At 44.1% G+C, this 24,762-nt stretch overlaps 1 protein-coding gene across 7 annotated transcripts in view; it reads left to right on the top strand.

The window, feature by feature from the left end:
* The window catches only part of unc5b (unc-5 netrin receptor B), a 355,814-nt gene that overhangs the window by 187,138 nt on the left and 143,914 nt on the right, over positions 1–24,762 (top strand). Inside the window, exon 1 of one of the 7 annotated variants that reach the window (XM_043679164.1) lies at positions 17,529–17,577. The exons of the other annotated variants lie outside the window; for them this stretch is intronic. Coding sequence (XP_043535099.1) covers positions 17,544–17,577 — 34 coding nt within the window. The 5' untranslated portion in view covers positions 17,529–17,543. Of the gene's footprint in view, positions 1–17,528; positions 17,578–24,762 lie in introns of those variants that run through there. 7 annotated transcript variants of the gene reach the window in all.

The following is a 24,762-nucleotide window of genomic DNA, read 5'->3' as shown; positions in this document are numbered from 1 at the left end:
CTGTTTACATGTGTTCATTTGCACGTGTGGGAGTATGTTTTATGTGTGCGGGTGTGTTTTGCGTGTGTTTATTTGCAGGTGCGTGTGTTTGCATATGTTTATGTGCAAGTGTGGGAGTGAGTTTTGCGTGTGTGTGTATTTTTGAGTATGTTCATTTGCAGGTGTGTATGTGTTTTGTGTGTATATGTGTGTGTGTTTTGCATGTGTTTATCTCCAGGTGTGGGAGTATGTGCTTTGTGTGTGTGTTTTTTGTATGTGTTTATTTGCAAATGTGGGAGTGTATGTTTGTATGTGTGTTTTAATGTTTTTGTATGTGTTTTGCGTGTGTTTATTTGTAGGTGTGGAAGTGTGTGTTTTATGTGCGCGTTCATGCATGTTTTGCGTGTGTGTATTTGCAGGTATGGGAGTGTGTGTTTTGTGACTTTTTTTATGTATGTTTTGCGTGTGTTTATGTGCAGGTGTGGGACTGTGTTTTGTGTGTGTGTGTTTGTGCATGTTTTATGTGTGTTTATGTGCAGGTGTGGGGCTGTGTTTTGTGTGTGTGTGTTTGTGCATGTTTTATGTGTGTTTATGTGCAGGTGTGGGGCTGTGTTTTGTGTGTGTGTGTTTGTGCATGTTTTATGTGTGTTTATGTGCAGGTGTGGGGCTGTGTTTTGTGTGTGTGTGTTTGTGCATGTTTTATGTGTGTTTATGTGCAGGTGTGGGGCTGTGTTTTGTGTGTGTGTGTTTGTGCATGTTTTATGTGTGTTTATGTGCAGGTGTGGGGCTGTGTTTTGTGTGTGTGTGTTTGTGCATGTTTTGCGTGCGTTTATTTGCAGGTGGGAGACTGTGTTTTGTGTGTGTGTTTGTGCATGTTTTATGTGTGTTTATGTGCAGGTGTGGGACTGTGTTTTGTGTGTGTGTGTTTGTGCATGTTTTGCGTGCGTTTATTTGCAGGTATGGGACTGTGTTTTGTGTGTGTGTGTATTTCTCGACCCCCAGTCTAAAAAGCTATTTTCTTTACACTGTTCTAAACCCCTGTTGCTGTGGCTCAAACTCATTGGAAAGCCTTTCAGAAAGTTAAATCTGCCCGGGTGAGATAATGAGATGAAAGGGGTACCAGAGAGAGAGAGAGACAGTGAGAACTGAGATTACAATTTTGGCTTGTGGCATTTGCTTGTTTCCATTGGCGCTACATAAATGCGAGCTAATGTTCCATCCTGCTGTTCAGTTGGCAGGGTGAGATCGGAATGAGTTGAGCTCCTTGATCCTAGCTCGGGGGTTGCTGGTTGGAATTAAAAGCATTTCAATGTTATTTAAATGCATCTCCCCACCCCCCCACCCCGCCCTCAGGTTAGGGAAGGGACATTAAAGAACTGCATCTGCTTGGAGCACTAATGGGACATGGTTTTAATGTAGAAACTGCCAGACATCAAGGCATTGCTGCACAGCAAAATTCTTGTATGTCTTTCTTGCCCCTCAGACCTTTGAAACCTTTCCCCTCTCACCTTAAACCTATGCCTTCAATTTTTGAACTCCCTCACTCTAGGAAAAAGACCTTGGCTAACTCCCCCCTATCGTTATAGATTTCTATAAGATTGACCCATCTGTTGCTGGGTAAGGTGTATCTTTGTTTTGTGTGGATTCAGGAGGCCCTATTGAGGCAGGTGCTATGTAAACCAGATGTTGTTTATACAGTGCTAAGGCACAGAGGGCTTGGGCAACTAGCCATGTGTTGTTACCAGTGGACATATTGACTTGTTACTCTTTGCAGATAAGCTCTCCTGATAATAACAATCTTCGCAAAACTTGAGACAGCAGACTGCGGCCGTTGTCATAGTTGCAGAGTCACTAAAAGCTTTTTGTTGTCTGGCATTTCAGGTGCGGGGCTGGGGGGGTGGTGGGGGCGGAGGGAGGAGGAGTGGCTACACTTAAAAGGCTTGCACTGTTAATGGCTTACTTTAACCCCAAATCTGCACATCAATCTCCCCATGGTAGGAACCCCAGGTAGATTACATTGCCAGGAGCATGGCAGACTGTTTATGCTTAAAGAGAGGCAGGTTCGTTCAGCAGGAAAAGCTTTTACAAGAAACTGAAACAGAACTGGCCACAGTGCATCCCATTATTCGAGAGCTTTCAGTGCTGAGAGTTACCTGGCCTGAATTATCTTAACACTTCACCCCCCCCACCTCCTCAAACAGGGTAACTTGCTTTGAAGCTTTTATCATGTTCCTGTAATGTTACTTTGCAATAGTATCGAAGAAAAAAAAGGGTTTGGCACGCTTGCCATCATTGCTCAGTTGTTTGAGTGTAGGTCATGATTTGGAGATGCTGTTGTTGGACTGGGGTGTACAAAGTTAAAAATCACGCAACTTCAGGTTGTAGTCCAACAGGTTTAATTGGAAGCATGAGCTTTCGGAGCGACGCTCCTTCATCGACAGCCACCTGACGAAGGAATTTGAGTACAGGAGTTGGGAAGTCATGTTGAGGTCATGCAGGACATTAGTGAGGCCTCTTTTGGAATACTGTGTCCGGTTCTGGTCACCCAGTTACAGGAAGTATGTTATTATGCTGGTGAGCGTTCAGAAGAGATTTACCAGGATGTTGCCGGGTGTGGAAGGTTTGAGTTATAAAGAAAGGCTGGATAGGCTGGGACATTTTCTCACTGGAGCGTAGGAGGTTGAGAGACGACCTTTTAGAAGTTTATAAAATCATGAGGTGTATAGATAGGGTTTAATGGTAGTTGTCTTTTCCCTGGGATGAAGAATTTTAAGACTAGGGGGCACATTTTTTAAGGTGAGAGGAGAGAGATTTAAACAAGACATGAGGGGCAAATCTTTTACAGAAGGTGGTTCATATGAGGAATGAACTTTCTGAGGAAGTGGTGGATTCAGGTACAATTGCAACGTTTAAAAGATATTTAGATAAGCACATGAAGAGGAAAGGTTTGGAGGGATATGAGCCAAGAGCAGACAGGTGGGACTCGTTTAGTTTGGGATTATGGGTGGCATGGACTGGTTGGCCCAAAGGGTTTGTTTCTGTGCTGGTTGACTCTATTACTGTAAACCTATTTATTTTTATGCCTTTATTTAGATTAGATAAGATTCCCTACAGTGTGGAAACAGGCCCATCGGCCCACCAAGTTCACACCAACCCTCCGAAGAGTAACCCACCCAGATCCATTTCCCTCTAACTAATGCACCTAACACTTTGGACAATTTAGCATGAGCAATTCACCTGACCCACACATCTTTGGACTGTGGGAGGATACCGGAGCACCCGGAGGAAACCCATGCAGATACGGGGAGAATGTGCAAACTCCGCACAGAGGCTAGAATCGAACCTGGGACCCTGGTGCAGTGAGGCAGCAGTGCTAACCACTGAGCCACCCATTGAGCCACCGTGCCACCCCTTATATTTGATGTTTTGGTTTACAATTCCGTGTTTTAAGACGGCAGTGGTGAGTGGCAACTTGATACAACACTTCTCACTGTATTTTATAACCACATGCACATGATAATAAATAAATTAAATCAAATAAAAGAACGACTTGAATCAATAGCCCTTTGCATAAGGTCAGGACACCCCGACCTCAGATAAGCAAATATATGAAATAGGAGCAGAAATGAATCACCCCAATACCCCCCTCAAATCTACTCCACTGATCAATAAGACTATAGCTGATCTGTTTGTGTAAAACTCCAGATTTCCAATCGTCTCCCCTCTGCCACCCCCCTCACCATGATCTTCCTTGATTCCCCTGCCTCCCAAGAAACTACACCCCAAATAAAGGCAATACACTGCAGATACAGGGAATCTAAAACAAACACTCATGCAGAGTGCTGGAGAAACTCAGCAGGGCCGACAGGATCTGTGGAGTAAGAAAGACAGCGTTCATATTTCAAATCCAATATGATCGTTCTTCAGCACTCAAAACATTAACCCTGTTTCTGTCACCACAGATGCCGCCAGATCTGCTGAGTTTCTCCAGAGTTTTCTGTTTGTTTATACCCCTCTGTCTTAAAATATTCAATTGTCCCACTTCCCCACCACCATGATTCAATATGATCATGGCTGATCATCACAACTCATTACCTTATTCCCACTTTCACCCCAGAACCATTGATCCCTTAAGCCATAAGAACTATATCTGTTTCTTGAAAACAAGGTTGTTTCAATTCTACAGGACATGGTGAGACCCCCATCACAAATGTATGGGAAGCGATGGCCAGATGAGTAACCTCGTGACACAGGTAATAAACTGGGAACCTGGGTTCCAATCCCACCCTGGCATTAAATTAAAAATCTGGAATTACAGAAGTCTAATGTGACCGTGAAACGATTGTCAAAAAAAATCTCATCTGGTTCATTGGGTGGCACTGTGGCTCAGTGGTTAGCACTGCTGCCTCACAGTGTCAGGGTCCCAGGTTTAAGTCCAGCCTTGGACGGCTGTCTGTGTGGAGTTTGCACATTCTTCCCGTGTCTGTGTGGATTTGCTCTGGTTTCCTCCCACATTCCAAAGATGTGCAGGTCAGGTGAATTGGCCATGCTAAATTGTCCATAGTGTTAAGTGCATAGGTCAGAGGCGGGTGGGTTACTCTTCGGAGGGTCGGTGTGGACTTGTTGGGCCGAAGGGCCTGTTTTCACACTGTAGGGAATCTAATCTAATGCCCTTTTGGGAAGGAAGCTGCCACCCTCACTTAGTCTGGCCTACATGTGACTCCAGAACCAGAGCAATGTAGTGCCGCATGCAACATTTGCAAGTGCTACTGGATTCTCTATCTTGTTGGGGTGTAAGGGAATGTTAAGTGCATGGGGAACCTGTCTGGGAGATGTAGCTCGTTGAAAAGCAGCCAACCTTCACCAGTTGATTGAGTTCTGAGCCAGGTCCTTGCGATGGTGGTGCCAAATCTTGTTTTCCCATTGCTTGCAGTGGTCAACATGGGCCCAGGGGAGTCTTTCCCTTCTGAAACTCCTGTTTGTCTGTGAGACACAGACAGGCACAGCCACAGGTCTGAATGATGCAACCTCAGAAACAGCTACGTGGCATAATGTAATTCCACCTAGTGCTCTATCAGAGCTAACACTGGTGTCATCAGGCTCCTGTTCCAGGAAAACAGAGCCCTGTACCTTCAGCACCTCTGTTGCCTGATTCGGCTGTACTGTGTGTCACGACTGTTTCTTCTGCCTGATCATAATTGGTCCTGGGAGAGTTGGGTTAAACCCATTTTGCCACTGCGTTCTCCCGAGGTTCCAGCTTATGTATCTTTTTTGCTTATGTTTCTCTCTCTCTCTCTCTCTCTGTTGTTGCTCTACCCTCAGTCAGATTCACATGCAATGAATCAGATTGCTCATTTAAAGAGATAGACGGACTTGCATTTATGTAGCACCTTTCACTGCCACCACCCTCAGATGCCCCAGCATGCCTCGTAGCCACAGAAGTCCTCTTTTGAAGTGCATTCATTATCGTGATTTTGGGAATGTGGCAGTTCATCAACACACAGCAGACTCCCAACAAATAGCATTAATTCAGTGGTAGCTGTTGAGCAGAAGGCTGGTGTATAACACACAGTATAGCACCAGTAGCACATGGTCGGTTCCTTTACTGGCTGATGTTACCATGAAGGATTCTCCCTCACCCGAAGTGTAGTGACCCTCAGGTTAAACGGCCACCAGCCGTCTCTCTCGACTGATGATGTGGAAGTGCTGGTGTTGGAGTGGGGAGGACCAGGTCAGAAGTCATGTGACACCAGATTATAATCCAACAGGTCATTCTGTTAGAACGCGCGTTCCATCAATGCGAATTTGCTGTAATGCGATTGATGAATTGGGGACACTACAATGTTTCTACACCATGAAATTTTAAAATGTGTGTTGGCTGTAATAGGAATGCAGTGGCAGCACTTTAAGCGCTGTTTCTAAAGTGTGATTTCTCTATAATGCAGGGTTGCATTGCGTTATAGCAGAAGTGACTCTATTTGAAATCACAAGCAACTGGGGTATTGCTCCTTCATCAGAATGGAGTGCTCCAAAACCCTTGTGATTTCAAATAAACCTGTAGGACTATAAGCTGGTGTCGTGTGACTTCTGACTCGCTAATGAGAGAGAGCAGCCCTATCATCTGGTAGGACTATGATGGTTACTTTATTGACCAGGAGAGAGCTTCCTTTGATGTAGTTCTGTGGGATGGTTTGCATCCATCTGAGATGGTAATTGTAAGGCAGTACCTCCGACAGTGTAATACCATAGCGGTTCCACTAGTTCCATGAACTGGACGATGCTCAGTTACTCCAACGGTGTAGTTTCAGTGTTTGGGCAGGAGCTATCACTCTGAGCTGTGCCCTCATTTGTGAATGATGACTCTCGGTTTCAACTCACCACCAGCTCTCTCTCTCTCTCTCTCTCTAATGAGAGAGTGGACTGTTGCGATTTTCTGTCTTTTGGGTGTATCAGTGCGGAATGTTGTGCTCAAGTCCGGTAGAAAATGTAGAATTTATTCACCATCAGTGTGAGGTCAAAACCTCAAACTCCAATTTCTCACCTTATTCTGACCTTTCTCACCTCCTTCTCTGGCAACAAACTGGGTTAGTATAAGCCTTGAAGAAGTTTTCCTCCTCTCTCTGAAGAAGTTTTCCTCTTCTCTCTACAAGAATCTCAGGGAGTCTCTCTCCCACTGCAACTCCCAGTTCATTTCCTCAGCCCTGAAGCTCCTCCCTGACCTATCACCTTCATCTCCTTCCCCACTGACCTATTGTACTCTATGCTACTCTATCCCCACCCCCACCCTCCTCTAGCTTATCTCTCCACGCTTCAGGCTCTCTGCCTTTATTCCTGATGAAGAGCTTTTGCCCGAAACGTCGATTTTGCCTGTCCTCGGATGCTGCCTGAATTGCTGTGCTCTTCCAGCACCACTGATCCAGAATCTAGTATAACCCATCGCACATGGGAGATGGTCACACCCCTGAGCTTATCATCCTCAATCCCTGGGACATGACTGACCCAGGACTGTCCAAAGAACTGGTTCTGAGGAAGAGTCACTGGACCTGAAATGTTGACTCAGACTTTTCTCTAGATACTATCCCACCTGCTGAGCTTTTCTAGCAATTTCTGTTTTTCTTTTGCAGAACAAACTGACAGTCAAAATTATTTAGCAATGAAGCATGAAGTAAACACTTTTCATGAACCTCCAAAGTTAAAGGTTTAGTTCAGACATGCATACTGTCGTCATGAAGTAATTTTGCAGGGGTTAACTGTTTTTTGGCCCGCTCACTCAGCTGATTTCTCAATCTTCATGGGACTAAATCCTTTCCACCATCATTACAAGTTTCAGAATTGCACAATGTCAGAACTGCATTACTTTTTTGCCTAGTAACTGCATGTGAAGGGTGAACAGTAGAAAAAAGAATTTACCTGCACTCCCTGAGAGAATGGAATCTTTCTTACAATGTAAGTTTTTCCAGGAGAGAGCCTCATAACGAGGGCTTTAATACCGTGAACTCCAAAATAAATACAAACTACATAAAGATGTAATGCCAACCAAATGTTCACCTTCCATTTACTCTGATTGTGAGGAACACCACACTGTATGCGGTACCTTGCCTTTAACAGAATTCACCTTTAAGGGCTCTGTGTGCATACAATATTGCACCTCTGCCTGACAGTTAGATTAGATTCCCTACAGTGTGGAAACAGGCCCTTCAGCCCAACCAGTCCACACTGACCCTCCGAAGAGTAACCCACCCAGACCCATTTCCCTCTGTTTAATGCAACTAACACAATGGGCAATTTAGCATGGCCAATTCACCTGACCTGCACATCTTTGGACTGCGGGAGGAAATCGGAGCACCCGGAGGAAACCCAAACAGACACGGGGAGAATGAATGTGCAAACTTCTCGCAGGCAATTGCTCGAGGCCAGAATCGAACCTGGGATCCTGGTACTGTGAGGCAGCAGTGCTAACCACTGAGCCACCGTGCCACCCCAAATTCTGGTTATTCTGCTATGACTCTCTAAACTGCTCATATAAAAATCAGTCAGTCTGCTGTAATGTTTGTTTCATAAGAGTTGGAACTATGCAGACCATTAAAGGCCTGAGAAAGTCTGAGCTTCCAGAAATGACTGGTCAAGGGAAAAGACCTTGGAGTTCACCCGATTTGAACTAAAGAGAAACATATGATAGGGGAGGAAAATATAAACTGATGGCATTGGGAAGTGGATGGGATTTTGTTTTTGGCTTTTTGAAATCTATTTAACAGTGTAACACATGTGTAGCTTGGTCTATTTTATTTTATTATTCTGCCTTTTGTGTTCTACTCTATTGTTAAAACTAAATCTGCAGCCTCATGTGTCCACAGTTTAGTGAAAAACCAGAAGGGGTTAAATTAGAAGACGATGTGATGTAAAAAGCCATATTTCATTCTGGGATCTGAAGTGTCCAGTGGTAACATCAACTGCAATCATAACATCCCAAATGTTTAACCTCTAAACTGGGAGCACCCTTCCAGCTTCCAAAGAATGGCTTCCATTCAGCAGTGACTACTCATAATGGGATGCACGGTGGTTCAGTAGTTAGTACTGTTACCTCATGGTGCCAGGAACCCAGGTTTGATTTCAGCTTCAGGCATAAGCTCTTCATCAGGATTCACACTGTAGGCATTCTATCAATTATTACACTGCAGAAGAAGGTTACTCAGCCCATCATTTCTATACAGGCTGTCTGGATGTGCTTGATGACATGCTCCTCCCTTTTTCTATGGAACCCTGAATATTATGTTTAATTCAAATAATCATCCAATGCCCCTATTTAATGCCACATTTGAATCAGTCTCCACCACATTTCCAGGTAATGCATTCCTAACGACTCGCTGAGTGAGAAAGTTTTTCCTCGCAAGAATATATATAATATAGAACTCACTGGCATATGCAGTGACCTCAGAGAATAGCATTGATGTGCTCACAGAAAGCCCATGAGAGGGAGGAAGGTGTAGAAAGATACACTGATAGGGACAAAGACTGGAAGGAGATTGGTGTGAAACATAAACACAGACCTGTCAGTGCACAACAAATATAGAAAGGCTTGAGAGGACATCTTGTCAAATGTGCTCTAAATATATTCAAGCATTTGAGTAGATCTTATGACCTAGATGTTTGTTATAAAGAATGTACCATATGTTGGATCGTTCTTAGTATCTGCCCTCAATTACAGGTCCCCACAGTGTGATCTAACCTGCATTATTACTTAATCTTTCTCAACAGCAAATCTGCATGAGTGTTTTTGATGTCTGTCGGTTTGCTGACAGGAGAGCAGGAGGATTGAATTAATAACCTGCCTGCAATCTGTTAATGGCTTTTAGATTTTATTTAAGCTATTTTACACACTGAACATGATTGTTAGCGAGTTTTGAGAAGATTTATGGCTCAGTTTGAGATTTTGGATGTAGGTTTGCTGGCTGAGCTGAAAGGTTCATTTCCAGACGTTTCATTACCTTACTAGGTAACATCTTCAGTGGGCCTCAGGCAAAGCAATGCTGAAAATTCCTGCTTTCTATTTATATGTTTGGGTTTCTTTGTGTTGGTGATATCATTTCCAGTGGTGATGTTATTTCCTGTGGTGAAGTCATTTCCTGTTCCTTTTCTCAGGGGGTGGTAGATGGGGTCTAACTCGATGTGTTTGTTGATAGAGTTCCGTTTGGAATGCCATGCTTCTAGGAATTCTCGTGCGTGTCTTTGTGATTGTGTCTGTATTGATTGTAACAAGGTCAGTCAGGTGGACCTCATAGAATATGGGTTCCCTGATTGGGGCTGTTAACCCGGTCCAATCAGAGAGCCCCGGCATGTCAGAGGTTCTGTTCACTCTGAGAGCTGAGTGTGTCAAGGACTTTCCAGGTGTAAATAAAGGGTGACTTGGTTTTGGGATACCCCTGTGAAGTTATTTCAGTGTCACTGATTCTCCAACCAACCTTCATGGTATATCCAGGCTCTGGGTGGGATGCTTTTTGGAAGGTCGGTGCCGACTCAGAGGGCTGAATGGTCTCTCATACTTACTGAGTACCTCCAGCACTTTCTATTCTCCTTTTTTCAGATTTCCGGCATCCTGAGTATTTCGCTGTTAGTTAAGCTCTTCTGCTAACATTCCTTCACTACCTGATAGCACTGAGACTCCCTTTCACCACACCACACCCCACCCCAAATCGACTCATTGGTCAGCGAGCTTGTGGGATCTTCCTTTGCACAACATGTCTGCTCTGCAATGTCCAGACTGCCAACTGAATGTTTTAGGGGAATCTTAACTTTCTGAACATTCAAGTTGTCTACCCACATTGATTCCTGGAATTGTCAATATTTCCATCTAATAAGGGAAGAGCATAAGAACATTGGTCTGATCATCCCTCATGAATGTCCTACTCTAGCTGCTGTGTCCCCCTGCTCCTAACTTGTCACTAATCAATTTAATCAGGAGATAAATCTTTTAAGAGAGTGCTGAGAATGTAGAACTCTCTACTCCAGAGACTGGTTGATATATTTGAGGGGAAGCTGGCTAAACATGGAATCATAGAGTCAAAATGACTCCAGAAAAAAGAATCATGGAGGTCTACAGCACAAGGGACAGAGCAAACAGCATATAGGAGGGAGAAAGATGCAGAGTGGAATTGAAATAATCCCATCACCAAATCACCCTTCGGTTACACATGCCAAGTGCATGACACTGACCCAGCTAGAACTGAGCCGGTTCCTAGTGTGAACTCAGCCCCTGACGCTCCTGTTTATATATTTTTTATTTTATTAAGCAATACAGTTTACAAAACATTTAACATTAACAGCTGTATACAGAGAAACAGCAATTTACAGGAGAGAGGACCGGCAAAGCCAGACCCCAAACCTCATCATTCAACCAGTTTTCAGGGAAATGAGGACAAACCTCAAAGCCCACTTTCAGTCATTGCAAAACAGTATCAGTAGCAAATACATATAAGTCAGTCCAATTAGATAATGCATAGATCACAGACCCACCCAGCTACCCACCAGTCCCTCGCACCTTCTGGCTGAGACTCCAGTTTATTTTTTTAAATTTTACTTTATTAAACAGTACACAGTTTACAAAGCAGTTCACATTAACAGCTGTATAGGAGTGGCAAAGCCAGGCACCAAACCCTACAGTTCAACCAGTTTTCAGGGAAATGAGGACAAACCTCAAATCCCCCACTCCTGTTTATATCAGTCAGCCAGGACTCCCTGATTGGACCGGGTTAACTGCCCCAATCAGGGAACTCCTATTCTATGAGGTCCACATGGCTGACCCCGTTGCATTCACTACAGACATGTTGATAGGGTGAGATGAAGAGGGGTGGCAGGAAACCTCTTTGGAGTAGGCCATGCCCTTCCCATCAGGCCTAAGGGGCTGTATGTATGCAGCATCATCCGTTCAGGCCAGGAGTTCAGACTGGGTCTGGGCTGTACTGTAAATGTTTCCTAAAGACTGAAAGTGTTCAACCTCTTGTAAGGTCAAGGTTAAAATGGAGCGTGACCGTGTTCGAATCAATCCGATCTGTTTGAGTGGCATTACGTGGTGTTTTAAAGGAGCCATTAATTTGCTTAAATGCAGCCTTTAAAGTGGTAGACCAAGTAATCCCCTATAAAAGTTAGTATGGGCCCTCTGTGGTAGTGCCCTTACCCCTGGACTGAGAGGCCTGGGTTCAGGTCCCACCTGTTCCAGAGGTGTGTAATAAAACCTCTGAACAGATTGATTGGAAAAATAGATAACTTTTTTTAAAAAGCGTGTATCTCCCTTAGCCACAGAGCTTTGTCAGACTGGAATTATGTTCATGTTGGGGGTCGTGTGATTCAGCTTAGCTGTGTTTGTAATCCACTGACCCCTCAGCAGGAACACTCGCCAGGAGAAATTGATTTTGTTGTTGAAGAAAAAGTCACTTGTTCTCTTCAGTATCTCAAAAGCTGCTACAACACTTTTATCTCTTTCAGTGTGGAAGTACAAACAGGTTTTAATGTGACAATCCGGCCAGTCACTGGTATGGCGATTAGGAGTTGTGAAGGAAAATTAATCCACCTTCCAGCAGCAACAGGAACAATAATCCTATCATTATCATCATTAACGATTGCCCTTTGACCTCAGGTCAGGCTATTAGAGTGCTGGAACCAGTGAGGACAGAGAAGTTGCCCCTCTGGGTACAAGCAGATGACACGTATCATTAATAACATGGTGTCACCTTTGGGAGACACTAGTGGGGGGGGCAGTAATTTGGCGTTTTTATCTACAGGAGAGCAGTGCGACACTTCCACAGATGGAGAACTCAGCAAATTGTATGATGTACAGAACAAGGATGCCTCAGCTCTTGAATTGATACTAGTGACTCGTTTCATATAGAGGAGCACAGTCTTTGCTTTCCTGAAAAGGATGACTGTTGTTCTTTGTCATAGCCAGAAGGAAGTGCAAAAATCCTGGGTGCTGCAATTTAGTCTCACAATATTCCTTTACTTCAGTGAGCACCACTTGTATCAGTTTTGTGCGTGTGCGATTTATGGATGATTCCTTCGCCATCGTTATGTGCCAATGTCATAATTAGACAAAGCAGTTAGCCTCAGATTGAAGAAGTCAGGTTTTTAAGATGAAGCAGCCTTGTAGTTTTAATCTCATCCTTTTTCCATTTGCTCGTGGCTCTCAGTGAAACCTAAAGTGTTTCCAGTTCTGTTTCAATCTCAAAACGCCCATGTTCCCTGTGTTTAGTTAAAGCACCTTGTTATTATACAGTGCGTTACACAGAATAATGGATACCCACGAGTAATAATTACAAGGCAGTAACTTAATCATGGGTTCCTTGTTAATAATACAGAGGCTCAACTGGTTGATAATCACCACCCAAGGACTCAGGGTTCATTTAAAGCTTTGACATCGCTCTGTGATATCTGCTGTCGACAGTTTTTTACTGTCCTTTGTTCTGTGTACCTATTTGTGTCAGGCATCCATTGTGCTGTGTATTTGATGTTTGATAAATTTCTACTGTTGAGGACGAAGTGTTGCAATGTTGTTAATTTTAGTGAGAAATAATCAATTACCTACAATCAGAGGTGATGTTCCAATTGAGATTGTTTGCAATCTCCAGAATAGAGGAAGGCCATTCAGTCCCTCAAACCTATTCTGCCAATTGATAAAACATGAGAATAGTGTGTCAACGTGTCCACCCAAATTGGCTGCTTTAGTCCCCAATATTCCCATCCTACAAAAATTGTCGAGAAACGCAGTACTGAGCAAATGCTGGTCTGGTCATCCTCAAACAGATACAGAATATGGGGAACACTAGAAATATTTAACAGAAAAATGCTGGAATTACTCAGGTTTCACCAGATCTGAAATTCTGAATCATGACTGTTAGATAGATGGCGAAAGAATGAACAACTTGTTTTTACATCCAGGAACATTGCAAGTCAATTGAACTCCAGCGTAGAAAGGGTGTTTTTGAGCTCGTAATTCTGTTTTACACCATTCTCAATCTTTATGTCCAATGTCTTCAAATATTATAATTGCCTAAAGTCAAAACCAAACCCTTTGACTTTAAAAACAAACACACTTGTTAATGAGATCAGTAATTTAGTGAATCATTTGATAACTAAATCAATGATTGTCTTTAGGCATTTGGAATATTTGAAGGCATTGAAAACAAAGATTGGGAAATAAAGCAAAGTATTTTTGAAGTGTAGTCACTGTGGTAAATACTTTTTATTTAATCACGGGATGAAAGAGTTGCTGGATGGGCCAGCATTTATTGCCCATCCATAATTGCCCAGAGGGCAAGTCAGAGTCAACCACATTGCTGTGGGTCTGGAGTCACAGGTAGGCCAGACCAGGTGAGGATGACAGATTTCCTTCCCCAAAGGACACTGGTGAACCAGATAGGTTTTTCTGACAATGGACACCAGTTTCATGGTCATCATTAGACACCTAGCTCCAGATTTTATTGGATTCAAATTCCACCATCCACTATTGCGGGATTCAAACCTGGATTCTCAGATCGTTGCCTAGCTTCCCCGGATTAAGAGTTTGGTGATCATATCACTAGGTCGTCATCTTCCCATTAAATATAGGAAGCATACCAATCAATTGGCACAGAGTGCTTCCACAAATAGCAATGTGATAATGGCTAGATCACATTTCGATAATATAGTTGAGGATTAAACATTGGCAAAACCTCCAGAGTAAAGTCCCTTTTCATCCGGAGTAGGATAGTGGGATCTTATATATTCTCAACAGATCAAACTTGGCTTAATCATAGAATCCATACAGTATGAGGAAACGCCATTTGGCCCATCGCGTCTACACTGACCCTTTGATGAGCATCTCACCCAGACTCACCCCTCCACCGTATTTACCTTGATCAGTCCATCTGACCTGCACATCCCTGGACACTGTAGGCAATATGGCATGGCTATTTCAGCTAACCTGTGCACCCATGGGCTGTGGGAGAAAACCGGAGCACCAGGAGGATTATATGGCCAGGAATCACAGTTTGAGAAAACATAGTGGACCATTTATGTCTGAAAACAGCAAATGCTGGAAATCACAGTGGGTCAGGCAGCATCCATGGAGAGAGAGTGAGCTCATTAGCTTTTTTTTTGTTTTCAGTCCAGATCTCAGCATCTGCAGTAATTTACTCCTCCCTGAGTTGAGGAGAAGTGACTGGGGAGCCTGTGGAATTCTCTGCCACAGAAAACAGTTTTGGCCAAAATATTGAATGTTTTCAAGTAGAATTCAGATGTAGTTCTTAGGGCTAAAGGAATCAAAGGGTTTGAAGGGGATGTGGGAACAGAATACTGAGTTGGATGTTCAGCCATGATCAACTTGAATGACAGAGCAGGCTCAAAGGGCTGAATGGCCTACTCCTCCTGCTCCTATATCCCATGTCTCTGAATGAGCATGATGATATTTCCACTCTCTGTGACATGCAGAAGGAGCTGTGCTATTCTTTTCTCTCATCTGGTACACTCCAAACTTGAAAGACACTGAACGATGTGATGCTGAAGGAGTATATTCTTCCCCCTGCAATCCTGAATTCTCACCCATTTTTAACAGACCCTATTCATCCATTGCACTTTGTAGTAATAAATAATTTGGCATCTTTGGGAGACAATCCAAGAGGTTGGAGCAGCTTGGTGATGTAATGACCTGTTTTACAAACAGAAAATGAGGCCATGACATCATGCAGAACAGCGAGGCCCTTCGGCTCATCAAGTCTGTGCTGACCTATCTGCACTAATCCACTTTCTCACACCAGGCCCAGAGGCTTGAATGTAATAATGTTTCAAGTGTTGATCCATGTACCTTTTAAATATTGTGAGGTTCCCTGCCTCTATCTCTCCCACCACCCTCTGACTGAGAACAAAATGTCTTCCCATCCCCTGTAAAGCTCCTTCCCATTCATGTTCAAATTATGGCCCTCATTATTAACCCTTCAACTAAGGGAACAGCTGCTTCCTATCCACTCTGAGGCACCTGATAATCTTATGCATCATTTGCACCATCCACAACTCCTTAGATACTGAAGCAATCCACGTTCAAATGCAACAAAATCTGGACAAGTAACATTCATGCCACATAAATTCCAGGAAATGACTATTTCCAATAAGAGCAAATTTAACTAGCATTACCGTCACTGAATCCCCAACTATCTTCATCTTTGGGTTTACCATTGACCAGACATTGAATTAGCCTTGCCACATAAACACAGTGGCTACAAGAGGAGGTCAGAGGCTGGGAATGCTGAGTACAGCACCTCCTGACTCCACAAAGCCTGTCCATCATCTACAAAGCACAAGTCAGGAATACTCCCTGCTTGCCTGGGTGGGTGCAGCAGAATCAACACTCAAGAAGCTCAACACCATCCAAGACAAACAGCCCGCTGGATTGGCATCACATCCACAAGAACCACTCCCTCCACCACCAATACTCAGTAGCAGCAGTGTGTTCTATGTACAAGATGCACTGCAGAAACTCACCAAAGATCCTCAGGTAGCACCTTCCAAACCGATGACCACGTCATTCTAAAAGGACAAGGGCGGCAGATGCATGGTAACACTATCCCCTGCAAGTTCCCTGCCAAGCCATTTATCGTCCTGACATGGGAATATATCGCTGTTCTTTCAGTGCCACTGGGTCAAAATTCTGGAATTCCCTCCATAAGGACATGTGCCTCAACCTACAGCAGGTGAAATGCAGCAATTCAAGAAGGCAGCCCATCCTCACCACCTCTAGGGACGGGCATAAAGTGCTGGCCCAGCCAAAGAAGCCTATGTCCTATTAGTGAATGAAATAAAACCTCAATCAGGCCCAGTCCGTCCTGGTAAAAAATTATTTTCTTCATCCTCCCCATGAATGCTCCAGTTAGATTTGAGAGAATAGACAAACCTCAGCTACCCATTTAGATTAGGTTAGGATATCTGGTCAACATGGACGAGTTGGACTGAAGGGTCTGTTTCCATGCCGTACATCTCTATGACTGTATGACTTTCCCTTTGAACCAGTCCTCAGAAGGTGCCAGACCACCTGACAACGAAAAACATTCTTCATCTCCTCCACTCTTGCCCAGAGATGTAGCTTGCCTCGGCTTGTCCATCTACTCTGACCATTGGAGCTCTGCTTGTTATAGAAAGTAAGCTATTTTTAAAGAAAGAGTTGAAAGTACTCATTATATTTTACCTGTACACCTCTGGAGTTGAAGTTGAACTCTCAACTGAGTGGATCAGAAGTGAGCATGCTACCCACAGTTGATATTAATGATGCAGTGGGTGAGATGTTGGAGGCAATGACACTTGTTAGCCCTCCCTGAACACCCCTCACATCAGCAGGTGGCATGGTGGCACGCACTGCTGTCTCACAGCGCCAGGGACCCAGGTTCAATTCCAGCCTCGGGTGACTGTCTGTGTGGAGTTTGAACATTCTCCTCGTGTCTATGTGGGCTTCCTGCCCATAGTGTTAGGTGCATTAGTCAGAGGGAAATAGGTCTGGGTGGGTTACTCTTCGGAGGGTTGGTGTGGACTTGTTGGGCCAAATGGCCTGTTTCCACACTGTAGGGAATCTAAAATAATCACAGGGCTCTCTGTGGAGTGGATGGGTGTAAATGTTTATAGTTTCCGTCTGGCACGGGTAGATTTTGCTCAGCCTCACACTGTCCCGAACAACATGATGTGCGTAAAACGGAATCTTTTGGTGCTTGGGAGGCAGGACACAGTACCATGATGCTCTATGTCTAGATCAGAGTGGTGCTGGAAAAGCACAGCAGGTCAGGCAGCATCCGAGGAGCAGGAAAATCGACGTTTCGGGCAGGAGTCCTTCATCAGGAATACCATGATGCTCTATAATGACTTTATATTGCCAATGCTGACTCTGTTGCTGATTGGAAGCACAGCCTATTGATTGGGCCTGCAAAGATGCATTGACTTTTTGAGTTTCTGTGGTTGCTTCAAGTTCATTCATTTTTCACTTGCATGTTGCAGGTGCTAGAATGTCTCCCGGATATTGATTCCTGTTCCGTGGAGAAAAGAAATCAGTGAAAGCAATGAAGGTCAAACCTGCTCCGGCTGTGGAAGCTGGTGAGCTGCTCCGTCCAATATCTCTGGGACAATTGATTTTGATTGCCGGTGCTTTGATCATTGCCATCAAGCACATTCATTACGAGAGACATTTATTAGGCAGCCATAAAATTAGTACATTATCTCTGAATTTAATAAGCACAAGAGTCTCATTTTGTCAGCAATTCAGAACTCCCATTTATGTCAGTTGCTGTTCATTAAACCTGCGTTGATATTTATGTTCGCAGATTGACTCTGCAGAGACTTGTTCTCAGTGCTGCCTGGTCTTGTTGGGTAAGCAGCTTACACACGGCGCCAAACCCAATGCTGCCACTCTTTGCTCGTAAGAGCCTGTTTGTCCAACAATGGGATTGTTGGTTTTGGCATCTTGTGTCCTCGGTGGGTGTTGGCACTCGGCTCAGATTTGCATTGGAGGCAATAGAAGAAAGTCACCAGAATTCTGTGCTAACTTGGTTGAATATGAGAACCCTTCAGAAACCATGAGATTATTGACCTGAAATTGGCTGAGAAGGAATTTTGATTTACAGGATGCCTTTCACATTCTAAGGACATTTTGCATTTTGAGTGGTTTGAGCTACAGGGAGAGGCTGAACAGGCTGGGGCTGTTTTGCCTGGAGTGTCGGAGGCTGAAGGGTGACCTTACAGAGGTTTATAAAATCATGAGGGGCATGGATAGGATGAATGGATAAGGTCTTTTCCCTGGAGTGGGGGAGTCCAAAGCTAGAGGCTTAGCATTAAGATGAAAGATTTAAAATTAACCTAAGTAGCAACTTTTTAATGCAGAGAGTGGTGCGTGTACAGAATGATCTGCCAGAGGAAGTGGTGGAGGCTGGTACAATTATAACATTTAAAAGGCATCTGGATGGGTATATGAATAGGAAGGGTTTAAAGGGATATGGGCCAAATGCTGGTAAATGGGTCTAGATTAATTCAGGGTATCTGGTTGGCATGGATGAGTTAGACCGAAGGGTCTGTTTCCATGTTGTACATCTCTATGACTCTATGAATGTGTAGTGGCTGCTATTTGAACAAGCTTAACAGCCATTTTAGAACATAGAGCAGTACAGCACAGGAATAGGTCCTTCGGCCCACAATGTTGTGCTGAACCTGACGCCAAATTAAACTAATCCCTTTTGCCTGCCCTTGGTCCATATCCCTCCCATCCATTCATATTCACGTGCTTATCCAAACTCCCCTTTAAACACCTGTATCTACCACTTCCTCTGAAAAAAAAATCTGACCCTCATATCTGCTTTGAACTTTCCTCCTCTACATTTAAATTGCAAATTTCCACAGACAAGAGAGGCAATGATGATGTGAAAATGACACTGGATATTAATCCAGAGGCCCAGGGTAAATCCCCAGGAACTTGTGCTCAAGTCCCATCATGGCAGATGGTGAAAACTGTATTCAACAAAATCACAAATCTGGAATCAACTGCTACCCGAACTCTAATCAATGAAACAATTGCTATAAAAACCCTTATGGTTTACTAATACCTTTCAGGAAGAAATCTGCTTTCCTTATTTGGTCTGGCCTACATTTGTGTCCAGATGAGAAACAGTGGCTTAGTGATAATGTTATTTGACTTGCACGGTGGCTCAGTGGTTAGCACTGCTGCCTCACAGCGCCAGGGACCTGGGTTTAATTCCCACCTCTAGCAACTGTCTGCGTGGAGTTTGCACATTCTCCCTGTGTCTGTGTGGTTTTCCTCCCACAATCCAAAGATGTGTAAGTCAGCTGAATTGTTCATGCTAAATTGCACATAGTGCTAGGTGCATTAGTCAGGGGTAAAATGTAGGGGAATGGGTCTGGGTGGTATACTCTTCGGAGAGTCGGTGTGGACATGTTGGCCTGAAGTGCCTGTTTCCACACTGTAATTAATGCCCTGGAAGGACGCCAGCACAATGGCTCAATGGTTAACACTGCTGCCCCACAGCGCCAGGGACCTGGGTTCCATTCCATCCTCGGGCGACTGTCTGTGTGGAGTTTGCACATTCTCCCCATGTCTGCATGGGTTTCCTCCTACAGTCCAAAGATGTGCAGGTTAGGTGAATTGGCCATGCTAAATTGCCCATAGTGTCCAGGGATATGTAGGTTAGGTGCATTAGTGAGGGGAAATAGGGGTGGTGGAATGGGATACACTTTGAAGGTTCGGTGTGGACTTGTTGGGCTGAATGGCCTGTTTCCGTACTGTAGGGATTCTGTGATGGGTTTTGAATCCTTCCACAGTACATGGTGGAATTGAATTCTGGAATAAATCAGCCCGATGAAGACCAAGTAATCACTGCTGATTGCTGCAAAGATCCATCTGGTTTACTCATGTTCTTTAGGGAAGGAAACTGTCATCCTTACATGTGACTCCAGACCCACAGCAATGTGGGTGATTGGTAATTGCCCTCTTCGTCATTAGGGATGGGCAATAAATGCTGCCCCAGCCACTGATACTCACATCCTGTGTATGAAAGAAAGGAAATATCACACAGGACATGCAGTTGGTATGTAGCTGACGACTGAACAATTAAGCAAAAGTGGGGACTGAAGATGCTGGAGATTAGAGTCAAGAGTGTGGTGCTGGAAAAGCACAGCAAGTCAGGCAATATCCAAGGAGCAGGAAAATCGACGTTTTGGGCAAAAGCCCTTCATCAGGAATGCATAATCTGTACAATCAATGGTGGCTCAGCCAGTGATGCTTACATATTAAAAACAAGTTAGGAAAATCACAAAGGTTTGCAATGAATTTTAGTTTGGGTGCATTAGTCAAAGGGAAATGGGCCTGAGTGGGTTACTCTTTGGAGGGTTGGTGTGGACTTGTTAGGCAAAAGGGCCCGTTTCCACACTGTAGGGAATCTAACCTAATCTACTCTGAGCTTGTATGGTTGTGGGAAAAATTAATTTTGGATAAAAGGGTGAAAGAGAACACTGCTTGATCTTCTGATACATTCCACACTGCTGCTGGGCAGAATGTCCCTTACAGGTTCCCATACCATTAGTCCCAATTGTTATGAACCTTATTGAGAGTTCACAGGTTAACAGTCTCTGAAGGAACAGTCCTATCACTAGGTGCAGGTTCACTATGACTGGCACCATTATTGAAACACAAAATTGTCATAGAACAACGGAAGGCCATCCAGTCCATCATGATCTGGTGCCAATCTCCCACCCTTTCCCCATGTCCCTGCTCACCATTTCTATTCAAAAATAACCACCCAATGCCCTCTTGAATGCCTAAATTGAACCATGCCTCCTCTATATTTCCAAGCTGGACTGTTCTTACCAAACCAAACCATTGGTGATCCAATTGCTTCCCAAGGTCAAGGAAGAGCTACCATTGGGCAAAATCAACCCACGCCATCACTGTGCCCCCAGCAATGCACTCAGTGCCTTTCTACCGTCAAGGCCTACCCTTCTTCAGGGGCGACACACTTCAGTTAGAGTGTGCTAGCCTTCCCTCGATTACATTCTTACTTCTCAGCAGTCATGTCTGTGATAATACGCTGACCTTAGCATCTGCTCAGAGGTAATTAATAATCTCTGATTTCACGGAGCACCATATGGGACGTACTGTGCACACAGACACAGAAATAATGTGGAAAGCTGGAAAGTGGAAACAGCTGCTGGGGTCTTGCTGAGCTGCTTCTGGGAGTCTCTTACTCCTTCTGTGAAATTGTGGAGTTCTCCACAAGACTGAGAACATCAGCTGCTGGAGGTAGGGTTCACTGACCGAGAGAGGGCTTTAGGACAAAAAGGTATAGATTAAGTGGAAGATGTTTGAGTCAGAGAGCAGGGCAATTCCCTGTGTATAGGAACATGAATAAGGCTATTCTGTAAAAATCATATTGAAACATCTAATCCTAAGGGGACTAGATGGGAGCATGTTTCCTCTTGTGAGAAGGACTTGGAGTCAAAAAGATGTACACCACGGTAACTAACCGATCCACACCGGCCAGTTATCCTAAATTAATCTCGTCCCACCTGCCAGCACCCGGCCCATATCCCTCTTAACCCTTCCTATTCATATACCCATCCAGATGCCATTTAAATGTTGTAATTGTACCAGCCTCCACCAATTCCACTGGCAGCTCATTCCATACACGTACCACCCTCTGCGTGAAAAGATTGCTCCTTAGGTCGCTTTTACATTTTTCCCCTCTCATTCTAAACCTATGCTGTCTACTGCCCCACACTGGGTAAAAAAAACCTTGTGTATTTACCCTATCTATGCCCCTCATGATTTTATAAACCCTTATAAGGTCATCCCTCAGCCTCCAACACTCCAGGGAAAACAGCCCCAGCCTGTTCAGCCTCTCCCTGTAGCTCAAACTCTCCAAGCCTGGCAACATCCTTGTAAATCTTTTCTGAACCCTTTCGAGTTCCACAACATCCTTCCTATAACTTAAACGAGGGGACACAGGGGGTTTTCAGCCTTCTTTATTGCCCACCCTTGTTGCCCTTGATGAGTTGTTGATGCTGAATCACTGCAGTCCGTCTGGGGAAGGTGCCCCCACAGAGCTTCTGAGAACAGGGTGCCAGTGAAGATGAATGTGCAGCTGATACAATACCAATCAGAATGGTGTCTGAGTGAAATGGGAGCTTGGAGGTGACGGCATTCCCAACCACACCTGCCTAGCTCGGTACTGGATTAGGAAGGTCACATTACAGATCTTTACATCAGCACCAGTTGCATATGTAGTGAGCACAGAAGCTTCTTCAACTTTGCACAGTCAAATTTAGCATTATTAAATATTAGATTAGATTAGATTACTTACAGTGTGGAAACAGGCCCTTCGGCCCAACAAGTCCACACCGACCCGCCAAAGCGTAACCCACCCATACCACTACATTTACCCCTTTACTTAACACTACGGGCAATTTAGCATGGCCAATTCACCTGACCTGCACATCTTTTTGGACTGTGGGAGGAAACCGAAGCACCCAGAGGAAACCCACGCAGACACGGGGAGAACTTGCAAACTCCACACAGTCAGTCGCCTGAGTCAGGAATTGAACCCGGGTCTCTGGCGCTGCGAGGCAGCAGTGCTAACCAACGTGCCACCGTGCCGCCCACATATAAATATGAATAAACGTATAGCACTGTAAAGTGTTCACAACTGTTTAAAATATTTGTGCCTGGGGATATCATTGGCTAATGTTGCCTTTACTGCCCCTGTGAAGGGTAGTCAATCACATTGCTGAGGGTTTGGAGTCATGCATCAGCTAAACAAGGTAAGAATGGCAGATTTCCTTTTCTGATGGTCATTCTTGAAACAATTGTTTTCTTTGTAATAATGATGATGTGCTGGTCATTATGCCAGCTATATATTTGGCGCCACCATTCAATAAGGTCAGGGCTGATCTATTTCCACCTTCCCCGATAGCCTCTCAACCCTTTCCTTAACATGAACCCTCCCTCTGCCTTAAAAAGATTCAAGGACTCTGCTTCCAAAACTGTTTGAGGAAGAAAGCTCCAAAGACTTCTGAAAGTAAAATTCCTAATCTGTTTTAAATGGACAACCTATGATTTTAAATCATTTACCCCTTGTTCCAGACTACACATTGAAATATTGTCCTGATATACCTTAAACTGTAGGCAGCTTGAGGCAGCTTGCTTCTTACCACTAGTAAGCCTCCTACCACTAAGTAAGGTTTCTTCACTCCTTTTGTACTTAAACACACCTTCATCTGTAAATAGTAGGTTATCAATTACTGCGCTCTCATGTAGTGTTTAAAAGCTCCCTTTCTCTTCACACACTCATTCCAGACTGGTGTCCACTCTTACTAATATCAGAGCAATGTGATCACATGCCCTCATGAATTACATGAATCTCTATCACTTACACCATCATTACCATCTCTCTGTTATTGTAAGGACACCTCTTCTGGAGAAAATAAAAAGTGCTGGAAATCAGAGCTGATGAAGAGTCATCTGGACTTGAAACGTTAGCTTACTATCTCTCCACGGATGCTGCCTGACCCTCTGTGATCTCCAGCATTTGTTGTTTTCAGTTCAGATTCCAACATCTGCAGTAATTTGCTCTTCTTTTCGAGAGGTTTGTGGCTTTAACCACTGGACAGATTTTAAAAAATGAAGAGATAGCTTTTCCAGCAGCAACTGCATTGATCATGTGTTACTCATTCTTCCTTTGCTAATCCCCAGCTACAGTTGTCCAACCACTGTTACACTGATGTGATTCTGTCCTGACTACTAGGATAAACACTGATGGGCCTTGACAAAGAGGAATCTTCTGTCTTCCCAGTGTTGCCCAGTTATCAGTAGGTCTGAAACACTCAAAGCTGATCTAGCATTTCCCTGATTGAGGTCTCCACTGCCTGCATCATTGATGGTATCAGCCCTTTCATAGATTCCTCCAAATACCAAGATTCCTGACAGTTTGTGCTAATTTTTATTTGATGGAAATGGATTTTTTTTGGATCCTTGGAGGAATTAAGGATGGGAAACTGGGAGTTAAGATGGAAAATCAGCCACAAGCTTAGGGAGTGGTGCAGCAGGCTGGAAAAGGTCATCACCTGTGTCTTAGGTTCTGCTTCCTGTTGATCTCAGTGAATGCACTTGGCAGTGTTTTATTTCCATGGGGAAGGCCCGATCCAGTGTCCACACTGAAAACACCGGTCACAGCCCGGAATACCCACTCCAGGTGCCACAGGTGAAACAAAAAAAACTTGACAAACTGCAGCCGTTTCTTAACAGAAATCCAGACTGAAAGGAAGAAGAGCACAATCACTTCCGAGGCTGGAGTTTGTGTTTCAGACATCCCAACATTGAAGTAGTAACCAAACCCAGATGCTATTTCCTCCACCCTCATTTCTTTTTATCATAATTCTGTTGCCTCTTTGTAGTCCCTCCGTTTTCTGAGTTTGGTTCTTCCTATCTTCCCTAATGTAGACATTGAGTCATCGAGTTCTACAACAAGGAAACAGACCCTTTGGTCCAACTCATCCATGCTGACCAGATATCCTAAACTAATCTAGTCCCTTTTGCCAGCATTTGGCGCATATCCCTCTAAACCCTTCCTATTCATATACCCATCCAGATGCCTTTTAAATGCTGTAATTGTACCAGCATTTACCACTTCCTCTGGCAGCCTATTCCATACATGCACCACCCTCTGTGTGAAAAAGTTGCCCCTTAGGTCCCTTTTAAATCTTTCCCCTCTTGCCTGAAAC

The sequence above is a fragment of the Chiloscyllium plagiosum genome, chromosome 38, assembly GCF_004010195.1.
Source record: "Chiloscyllium plagiosum isolate BGI_BamShark_2017 chromosome 38, ASM401019v2, whole genome shotgun sequence".
NCBI lineage: Eukaryota > Metazoa > Chordata > Chondrichthyes > Orectolobiformes > Hemiscylliidae > Chiloscyllium > Chiloscyllium plagiosum.
This window is presented reverse-complemented; position numbering and strand designations above follow the sequence as displayed.